This window comes from Sebastes umbrosus, chromosome 8, assembly GCF_015220745.1.
Source record: "Sebastes umbrosus isolate fSebUmb1 chromosome 8, fSebUmb1.pri, whole genome shotgun sequence".
NCBI lineage: Eukaryota > Metazoa > Chordata > Actinopteri > Perciformes > Sebastidae > Sebastes > Sebastes umbrosus.
The window spans coordinates 5,994,192-6,005,248 of record NC_051276.1 but is presented as its reverse complement, the minus strand read 5'-3'; the positions used below and the strand labels follow the sequence as shown (position 1 = coordinate 6,005,248).

At 39.5% G+C, this 11,057-nt stretch overlaps 1 protein-coding gene across 3 annotated transcripts; it reads right to left on the bottom strand.

Annotated features, from left to right (window-relative positions):
- Positions 1-263: 263 nt before the first annotated feature.
- atad1a (ATPase family AAA domain containing 1a) lies at positions 264-10,012 on the bottom strand. Of its 3 annotated transcripts, none has more exons than XM_037779062.1 (10): positions 9,858-10,012; positions 8,562-8,762; positions 8,287-8,385; positions 8,065-8,185; positions 5,611-5,811; positions 4,689-4,795; positions 4,349-4,438; positions 2,988-3,038; positions 2,604-2,776; positions 264-718 (listed from the first exon to the last, which is right to left on the bottom strand). In XM_037779062.1, exons 2-10 carry the CDS (start codon positions 8,733-8,735, stop codon positions 589-591), a joined length of 1,146 nt encoding a protein of 381 aa, XP_037634990.1. In that variant the 5' UTR covers positions 8,736-8,762; positions 9,858-10,012; the 3' UTR covers positions 264-588. The 3 variants fall into 3 exon arrangements, with proteins under 3 accessions (XP_037634990.1, XP_037634991.1, XP_037634989.1); XM_037779063.1 differs by having other exon boundaries at positions 9,837-9,984; XM_037779061.1 differs by having other exon boundaries at positions 9,775-9,879.
- Between the last annotated feature and the right edge of the window lie 1,045 nt (positions 10,013-11,057).

Below are 11,057 nucleotides of genomic sequence, written 5' to 3'. Positions count from 1 at the left end.
AGCTGAATGTGTTCCTCCAAAGTGTTTGGATAATATCCCTTTAAGTCTTTGCTATTCAAACATGTTTGCCCAAAAAGGAAAGATAGGAGACAGTAGATTTAGAAACCTCAAGGGATTACACTGGTCTGGAGTCCAGATTCATGAATCATGAGTCGGTGCACTTAATCCCCTCTGCTCATGACCATGTGTAAGTCAGTGGTAAGACGGTATATGAAACCTTACAGTGGTGTAGTAGAGTATTTTGTAGTATTACTAGCAGTAGCTTCAGACTGAGTCATAACGTTTATTGAAAATGGTTTCTCCTCTTCCAAACAAACTTTCATGGCGCCCTGGAGCAAGACATTAACTCTAAGTCAGTGGCCAGTTCTGAATGTATTGTAACTGTACACATGTGGCAGGGTTGTGCTGAAAGTGAGCATGCTCAGAACAAACCCTGCCTGGATAAATAAACTTAAAAAAAAAAGTATGGCTGCTCTCTGGCTTTTCCAACTGCACCTGTGAGATGTTCGAGGAGCCTCTGATTGATGTGTTGGAACACACAAAACGTGAGAAGAAAATGTTTCCCGCCACCCAGTGCAGTGTTGGTGTTTAGTCCAGCGGTACCTCTGACGGAATGGGTAACATGATGGCTGTGGCCCGCTTAGACTCCTTCATCTTGTCCAGGCCGAAAAGGAGGTCCAGCTGGGTGACTGGCCTCAACCGCTCCTCATCCACAGGTCTGGAGCAAAGGACACAAGAGGTCAGAGGTCAGATGCAGAGGCCTACAAAACAATAGCTGTGTCCCAATTCCATACTGCACACTAACTGTATACAGTATGTACTACAAACTCAACTTGATAGTATACCGTTTTTGCAGTAGTATACAAGAAATCTACATACTGTACTTAAAGCAGCAGTAGGCAGGTTGGAGCAAATATGATTTAAAAAAAAGTGATTTATTATAAAACGGTCCCTATATCTTGACAGTAGTGCATGAGACAGATAATCTGAAAAAAATCATGTGCCTCTGTGTCCTCCGGTGCTCCTAACGGCACCTGCAAGATGTCACAGACCGGAGGAAACCACCCAATCAGAGCCGAGCTGGAGCCTTGCCGTCTCTGAGCAGCTGTCAATCACTCGCAAAACTCTGACCAAACGGTCAAACTAGGCATCGCTGATCAAATATGAATCAATATTCTGTTACTGTAATGCATATTTCTCCCGTAAAAATGTTTTCAGAAATATGTTTTAGTGTACTGTTTAGCTGTAAAATGAGAACGTTTTTCTGACCCGCCCACCATTTTGAGATCAGTTGAGGAAATACCAAGCAGCGCCCACCAGCCGGAGCAAAATTTCTAATTTTACAGCTAAACAGTACACTACAAGATGTTTCTGAATACATTTTACGCGAGAAATAGGCATTACAGTAACAGAATATTGATTAATATTTGATCAGCGCTGCCTAATTTGACCGTTTGATCAGAGTTCACGAGTCATTGACGGCTGCCTCTGTTGAGCCAATAGGAACGCTCTCTCTCTCTGAAATGACCTGTGATTGGCCAAAGTCTCCCGTCACAGGCTAGATTTTTTTAAAGCATGAAAACAGCCATGAGGAGGTGCAGAAGTCTGGTTTTCTCTCAGAACACTTGATTTACAATATGCTGAAAGGTTATTGTGGAATTTTTGCCCAATGATGTTTCAAATGATTTGTACTAAAATAAAATTATACAATACTTGAGCTGTTGACATCAATCACACTGTAACTTTAGAACACCACTGCCCATTAAAGATCACAAAGAGACAGCAAAATGCTTTTCTAAAAACCTAACAGTCATTTTTATTTTGTTTTCTGAGGTGTCCTGGAGATGTTTCACTTCCATCCAAAGTAAAACATATTTAAATATGTATGACTTATTACATATTTTATATTGCCTTTTTAAGTTGTAGAGTTTGCATTTTTTTTTTTCATCTCAGGAAGTTTTACTGTTACTTTGCATACCCTCAGTGCTTCCTATTCATACTGTATATATGTAGTCAATTGTCCTCTATTTTAATAATTCTGCTGCTGAGCCTGGGACCAACCAACAACATGCTGGCGCCTTACTGTTTGGAGTGCTGAGAAAAAAAAAGTTAAAAATATTTCTCCTTTTAGTAATAGCGCCTTGCTCCAAGAGGGTTTCAACAGTCGCTTAGCAACAACCGAAGCATGGGTTACACGGATCAGATATTTAGCCTTTTATAAAATATAAGATGCTTTTAAAATCAACCAGATCCACCTCTGATACCTTCCAATTTAATCACATACAGTACTTTGTGAAGTTGATCAACACAGGCCTCAATCTGACAGTATTTTAATCATGATTAGAATCCATGAGAGTGTATTCATATTTTATTATAATCACTATTACTTTTACTGAAAACTGAAAAGAATGGCTCATCTGTGGGAATATTTAGTCATATGTAAAGTGTGTACCAGTATACATCACTCAAAATAATATTGCTTCAGCTTTCAAAAACCCACACTGGTCTAACCTCGACTGTTTAGGGTACTGTGTTTAAACAAAGAGATGCTCAGTGGACTCAAGGGCTATGAGATCTTGTGGGTGTTTGGATATGACTCATACTTTTCCTCCTCCTGGCAGTCCTGCAGCTGCTGAGCGATCTGCCTCATCTGCTCCTTGCGGACGTAGTCCCGGACTCGGTACATGGCGGCGTCGCGGCAAAGCTCCCGGAGGTCGCTGCCAGAGTAACCGTCTGTACTCTCGGCGATCTCCTTCAGATTAATGGCGTTGCTCAGCTGAGCAGAAAAAAGCAGGATGGCAATGTGAGACAATTATATAGAATGAATCTCTTAGCTGTCACTGGTCTTCATGTGTTCATGGGTGATCTGATTCACTTTCATGTGATTTGACGGTGAAAATACAGGTGTCATATGGTCAACAAAAGAGAGCATTGAAGAGAAGAATTTCTTACACGGTTGACTAGGATGAAAAGAAATCACATCTTACGTTTTCTCCTGCTAAAATCAGCCTCAGGATGTCCTGTCTTTGTCTTGTGCTCTGCAAAAACAGAAGGACAATGATTCTTCAAAGCATATTATAGTGCAACCAATGAATCAAAAAAAAGAATGCACAACTAATCACCATTTTATAGACTTTCTATTCATCAGACACTGTCTAAGTGCCAATTCAACTGCCTGTTCACAATATACATAAAGAGTATGTGTAAACACATTTACTGCAAAAATCTGTAATTGTACAAACTGTTTTCTCCTGCATCAACAGCTCACATATATTTATATCTGACATGATGAGAGGCTGTTTATTGTACTGGATTAAAGATTTAGCCCATGCTTTTTGTGGTTTGGCCAGCAGCCATAAAACAATCTGAGACACACAGTGCAGCTCAGTTTAAGCTGTGCTCCTTTACTTTATGTGTAGTAGAAAGCACTCTGTAAAACGCACCATTTAAATCACTAAATAGAGATTAGCTGATGATGTTACAAGAATTGTTGTACAGTGGAGAGGTGAGTGGAGAGTTAATTATCTTTAAATGGAAGGTTATTCTACTTAGGGCTGTCAAAGTTAAGGCGATAATAATGCGTTAACGCAAATTTGTTTTAACGCCACTAATTTCTTTAACACAATCAATCTTTTGGCGGTTGTAGCTGGAGTGAGGATACTGGCATCGTATGAAACTAGAAAACCTAAGGAATTCATTGGTACCAACCATGTCATACTAGCTTGTCGCAAAGGAGGTTAAATAATGCTCCAAAGTTATACTAAATTTTGGCGAGGTGAAATCTTGCATGGCCATTTTCAAAGGGGTCCTTTGTCCTCTGACCTCCCGATATGTGAATGAAAATGGTTTCTATGGGTACCCACGAGTCTCCCCTTTACAGACATACCCACTTTATGATAATCACATGCTGTTTTGGGGCAAGTCATAGTCATGTCAGCACAGTGACACACTGACAGCTGTTGTTGCCTTTTGGGCTTAAGTTTGCCATGTCATGATTTGAGCATATTTGTTATGCTAAATGCAGTACCTGTGAGGGTTTCTGGACAATATTTGTCATTGTTTTGTGTTGTTAATTGATTTCCAATAATAAATTCATACATATGTTTTCATAAAACAAGCATATTTGCCCACTCCCATGTTGATAAGAGTATTAATTATTTGACAATCTCCCTTTAATGTACATTTTGAACAGATAAAAAATGTCAGATTAATTTGCGATTAATCGTGATTGAATATTTTAATCGATTGACAGCCCTAGTACGTACATTTAAGAACAAAAAAAAACAAAGTGACGGTAAACATGATTCTTTGACCGCTGTTTGTGCTGGTGTATGTGTACGCGTCTTACCGGCAGGCCAACATGAAAAGTGGTGGGCATTCTGCGCAGAATGGCTGGATCCACGTCCTGTGGCCTGTTTGTAGCTCCCATCACCATCACCTACAATCAGAAGAATCACATTGCGAATACATTATGCTGACAAAACCACCTGCTGCATTAACTCATCAAACACAGCACAAGAACCATGTGGAACAGGTACTGTGTCCTCTATGCAAAGAGAGGTGCTTCTTTTCAATTACTTTTCCAATGACAGCTCTTAAGAGACAAGAAAAATCCTACCCAGTGTTGACCAGTGTGACTTAATCTAGTGCGTATATTGCAGTATAAGAAAGAGATATGGTTGTGTTACCTGGGTGGTTGAGGTAGTATCCATGCCGTCCCACAGGCTCATGAACTGGGCCTTCATCATGGCCGTGGCCTCATGGTCCAGGCTAGAACGGTTCCTCAGAAATGACTCTAACACACAAGAGACAAGGAGCAAAAATAAGGATTAACACGGCATTTACACAAAACTCATCTGCATAACAGACTGAGACCAACAGGTTGAAATCAGGTTGGGCAATTTCATGGGGATGAAATAGGATTAGGCCGATTTACCTGTATATTAGCCAGATATTGTCCCGTTAATAATGAATGGATTTTGGTTTCTGAGCAGTTTCCAGAACAGAATGTACATCCATGGGTACGTTACAAACAGGAACTGCTAATAGCTGATTTGGCATACTTTAATTTATGGTGCCAATTTGCCAAAATGTAAACAAATATTGGCTAAATAAAAATAGGGCTCAAATTGTAGTACACAGCATAACTCGCTGAATCCATTGAACATTACACTTCCTGTTTACAACTCCCAAAGCATCATGAGAACTGTAGTTCCGATACTTAGACATTACTAAGGCACAGTTGTCTCTATTTTTTGTCTGAGGGGGGGCTCACGGTGTCAGGCTTGAAACCTCTTGTCCTATACTGATAGAGGAGACATTATGATTGGACTGTCTGTAAAAGTACCAAGAAACCTGACATCTGTCACTATGCTTTAAGGAGTTGCTAACCTATGAAAGAAATGTTTCAAATGCTGCTTTAGATGCTTTTCCAGCCTGACAAGAATAAAAATCTTAAGGAAACCCTTGATTTTTTGTATGAAAACTGTGAATACATAATCATAGCAATATCAGTATCAGCTTTAATCTCTGCTTGAAAGAGTAAGGATGAAGATAAATCACATCTAACAGTGTAATAAACACTTTCAGTCACAAAGTAATCACGCTCACCAATCTCATCAATGAAGATGATGCAGGGTTGGATTTTGGCTGCCAATGAGAAGACAGCAGCAGTGAGCTTCTGTGATTCCCCGTACCACATGTCTGTCAGCGTGGAGGCCTGGAGATTGATAAACCTGCAGCCTGAGGCTTTGGCCGTTGCCTTGGCAATCATGGTCTTCCCACATCCCGGAGGTCCAAATAATAAAACACCTACAGGGACAAAATTTAAACAGAAATTAGGAATTACTGTTTCTTTCAACCTCCTGTTATGTTTTTGTTCAAAGTACTAAAATTAGTACTAAAAGTAGTAAAATTCCTGCAAATATTATTCACGATAATTGTACATCCTGTTTGAGCAAAAATATAAAATGCTGATTTTTACAAATGATTTTACAGTTTATAGACTCATATCAACTATTACTGGCAACTGTGGGGAGATATTTTGCCTAACTTGGTCTTCTCTAGCACACTTACAGACGGAAAGCTTGGCCAAACTTGCTGCATACTTTTAAAAAGTTATATGATATAAACAAAGGCTGGAGACCAGGAATGGAACTGGATTCCCATAACAGCTAATTTTGGAGGTTTACTCATCCTCGAGCTCTGTATAAAGCTTTGTGCCAAACAGTAAAAACTCCACAGAAAGTAAAGTGTTCCTCTAAGTGTTCGTCTGCTGTCAGGCTGCCAAGTGTACAAATCTTGTCTGATGCTTTTTGGCACATAGCTCTAGATGATGGAGGCATAATGCAGCAGATGGCTTTCTAACAATAATGAGAAAGAGAATGACCAACACACAAACCAATGTGGTTCATAACAACTTCTGACATCTGTAGTTTGTCATGGATCTCAAAACCTAGTTTTATGTTGGTTTGCTATCGATGCACTTGAACTCAAATTATTAGCATTCATGATAGAAAGTGGAGTCATAAATAGTGACAGACTTGGTTCTCATCCTCATTGTTTTGGTTCTATATAAAGAAATAGATATTGACCATGAGGTTAAAAGGCTGAATTTCTTCAGCACTTTTTTCAACTCCATACTGAGTTAACAGTGTTGCTCCTCTTATACATACATTAGTCTCAGAATTGTAAGAGGCAGGTTGATCCTGAACATACAGACAATGCAACACAGGAGATTTTATGGCTAAACAGTGTTCAGGTCGTTGAGGTCAGTCTCTTGACCTCAATCCAGCGTAACACATATTTCACTAAAAAGCAAACTGATGGCCATAAAAACCCTGAAATAGCTAGCTGACCATCTATGGCAGACTATTTATTTTTTTTGTGAGAAGGGGGCATGTAGTAAAAAATGTCCCCTTTTTAAGGCCCTGACACACCAAGCCGTCAGCCAGTTTGGGGCTGTCGGTGAGCGTCTAGCTTTTGCGGCGTGTCCCGCATCGTCGGCTCTATTCTGCCCGTGTCGGAGCTTTGTCGGCCAATTCAGCATGTTGAATCAGCGACGGCTCCCGTAGGTGAGAGAAATCTCTCTGATAGGTTGTTCAGCTTAAACGAACCAGTGCACGAGAAGAGAAACGGAAGTGAGGAAAGGAAGCCAACGAGTAAAGTCAGGAGGACACACACAGAAGGCTCTTCTCATTTTTCATTTTCGTCTCATCTGATCGTTCCAATACACGGATAATTTCACAACGACATGGCCATCTGGAATGAAGCTAAGTGGTGAGTGAGAGTGGTGTGAAAATGGTCGGCAGACGCCGCTTTGTTTCATGTACGTATCATAACAACGGCTTGTATGTCCGCAGTCCTTGGTCTTCCGGTTTCCCTTTTTGAGTGACAAATACAGACTACCGCCTCCTGCTGGTGTGGAGAGTTATTACATCTCACGCAGGCGCAGAACGTACATGGTAACTGGTCATCGGCTGTAGTCTTTGCGGTGTGTTCAAGTGTAACTTGTCGGCCAAGACAAAGGCGACGTGACGTGCCGCAAAAGTCGGCCTTCATCGCCGCTAGTTTTGTGATGTCGGGTTGGTGTGTCTGGACCTTTACTGCTTCTGTTCAATCATGAAACATGTTATATCTTTTACAGATCATATATAATTTATTTATATATTTATAATTCGTCTAAAATAGTGTGTTGGAAGTGTGCACTGAAGTGAAATAATAATTAATGAAATATAATGAAACTCCTTCCCTAAAATTGAGGACTTGTGTAAAAATAGCTACAATACAAACACAATTCCTACACAGTTGACCTAATGTGAATGAAAAAACCCTTAAATTTAAAGTTGAACAACAACAAAAACGTGTCAATGTCCAAATAATTTCTACAAGGAGTGAAGATTAATTAATGCCAGATATTGATGTGGAGTTTCCAATTTATTAGCACATCACTCACAATTTATATAAGAAGTTAATTTTATTTTGTCCTCAACGTTAGCATGTACCTTAAAGATTATGTGTACAATTTTACCATTATAGTTGTGATGAGATGACATGCTGCGGTACCTTTAGGAGGCTGAAAGAGTTTGGATCCAGCTAAAAGGTGTCTTTTCTGAAAGGGCAGGATGACTGTGTCTTGCAGCTCACTGATAATCTCATCCAGACCGGCTATATCTCTCCAGGAAACCTGCAGGAAGGTAGAGTATGGTGAAGTGCAATGGTGAAATGGGTAAAAATATCCTGACACTTGATAATCTCAATGTCATGGTTGAGGATTACAGCTGTTACCTTCATAGATTGCGGATCAACTAGATGAGATGCAATGTTCATCTCATAGTCTGTTAGTTTGACGCCCTCAACGCCAATCCTCTTCATCAGCTGTTCTGCCTGTGGAGAGGAGACACACACACATCAGCTGAAGACACAAGAGGATAACAGATAGTGTGTGAAATGCTGCTCCAGTCATTCCTTTACCACATCTGCTAAACTGAAGGCAGAGAACCTAGACAAATAACTACATCCATCTTGAATTTACATAAGATAAATACTTATGTTCTATATACCCTTTTCTTGGCTTGGCTTTTCTGTTTGGCGGTAGGATCCATAGCGTCTACAACCCATTTGATGCTGTAGTATGTCGCTGCGCCAAAGATGGTCAACCTCAACAACATGCCCACCACTTCATTCCTGGACAGCGGCCGCATCAGGGCCTCTCTGGGAAGATCTTTAAGCAGCATCTCTGCTGGCTGATGTCAGTCCATTGGCTGGATAAAGATGTAGGGAACAGAGGAATGAGAATGAGAAGAAGAATGAGAGAGGCATAAACTGGGAACAAATAATGTAGTTATAGTTATACTAAATGGCAGGTCACCAGAACCAAAAATGGCAACTAAATTTACAAATTAATTTTGTCTGGTACAAGCATAGATGAACCATAATCCCATATTGCTGGATTAAACAATTTAATGTTACTTTGCAGTACATTAGTGTATTCTGATAAGATAAGATAAGATATTCCTTTATTAGTCCCGCAGTGGGGAAATTTGTAGTGTACAACAGCAAAGGGGATAGTGCAAAAAACAAGCTGCATCAGCTAACACAGTAAAAAAAGAGCTAAACAAAGTGTAACTAAATATGAACCATTTAAATAGAAGGAAGTATAAAAATAGGAGCAGTATATACAGTATTAACAATAAACAGACTATTAACAAAATTGCACAAGTGGAAAATGATATTGCACTGATGGCAATATTGCAAGTGTAAATAGCATTTACCCACACCAATAGTTCCTGGCTGAGCATCAAAATACGCAGTGAATGGTAGTGAGTGGGTTGAACCAAATCATAAAGTCTACATGTCTTTAACATGCTGCGTGTTGGATAAGACGTATGCCGAATTGAAGAGTGTCTCAGGCTGATTAGCCACAGATAGTTAAAGATGTGTTTGAGGTATGAACTTTAACATAATGTTCAGTAGAGCATTAACTGTTTACATTTCTGAATGAGGGTTTGGTGTAAGACAACAGTTCTCCCACCATAAAGCTAACCCGTCTGTCTCTCGTTCACAGTGTTTACTAGTAACGCTGAGTATGTCGGTTACATAGCAACACAGGGTTGCTATGTTACGGTAACAGTTAGCTAGTATACATTCATGTGTTTAGGAAGAAATCCTATTCATTCGCCAGTTAGCATCTAGCTAAAGCTAACAACTAGCAAGCACCAACATGTCCCTTTAGCATCGTGATATTCTGATATAAACCTAAAACATGTTACCTACACTCTGTATGCCGTCACACACACATGTAACATCCATCATACGATGAGAGAAGAGAGTCCTACCTACTAAAGAGTCCTACTTACTGAAGACAGGAACCAACTGCAAAATACCGAAGATTCCAAAACACCACTGGTATTGAAGGTGCACCACGTTTTGTAACTCGGGTAGGAACAAACACCTTAGTTCCGGGATTGATTTCAATAAACCGAGGAGGCATGTTTCACACAGCAAGCCACTGGATGGCAGACTGTGCACACATATATAATGTACTTATCAGCACCATGGACAGCATCTACATGACCAAAGCAAGTAGAAGTAAGTGGAAAAAGTAGTGAACATGTGTTGGACTGGTAACCATTTATTGGTTTACTGGTGATTAAATGTCCATGTGTTATTGCAGTTAAACCTTTGAGGGACATTTTAAATGTCAGAAATTAAGTGTTGAATTTTGGAGCATTATATTTAAGTATGTAATAATTAATATTGTTCATAAAATAAAATGTTTTCGTATGTATCAAAATATGGTAAAAGCTATTTTAAATGTATGTCATTTTTTTTGCCCATCATGCCATAAAGTGTGCTGTATATTTTGGAGCAGAATATGTTGCATCTACATGACTAAAGCAGGTAGAAGTAGGTGGAAAAAGTAATGAACAGATGTTGGACTGGTAACCATTTATTGGTTTACTGGTGATTAAATGTCCACGTGTTATTGCAGTAAAACTGCAATGAAAGGGACATTTTAAATGTCAGAAATTAAGTGTGGAATTTTGGAGGATTATATTTATTTATGTAATAATTCATGTTGTTCATAAAATACTTATTTTAAAATGTTTTAGTATTTATCAAAATATGCTAAAAGCTATTTTAAATGTAGGCTATGTCATGTAAGCTATGTCATTTTTTTGCCCATAATGCCATGAAGTGTGCTGTATATTTTGGAGCAGAATATTTTGTTGGGGATGGATGTGGATCTGTCAAATGGACACCAAACACCCAAACATGTCCTGGGGCGGACTACATGCAAATGCACCCCAGCCTGGTAGATATAGCTCAAATCTGAAGCCCTGATCTGTGTTTGTTTTCCACTCATTTCCAGTGTTGTCTGATGCTGGATGATTCAGTTTTCTTAACAGCAGCCTCAAAGATAAGACTGTAACAAATGGGCTTCTCCTACGGGCAATTTATCACACATGGGCCAAAGGGATTGTTAATTGTCACAGATTGTGTGCTAAATTTGAAAGTGCTGTTACAGCTTGTTTCCAGACTGGTCTCTGCTTCAT

Bases quoted from the DNA above. Each gene is read 5' to 3' on its own strand.
- atad1a (XM_037779062.1), bottom strand. From the start codon at position 8,735: ATGCTGCTTAAAGATCTTCCCAGAGAGGCCCTGATGCGGCCGCTGTCC. The intron at 4,439-4,688 runs GTAACACAACCA...TTCTGATTGTAG, and splicing joins ATACTACCTCAACCACCCAG to GTGATGGTGATGGGAGCTAC. The intron at 2,777-2,987 runs GTAAGATGTGAT...TTTTCTGCTCAG, and splicing joins TGATTTTAGCAGGAGAAAAC to CTGAGCAACGCCATTAATCT.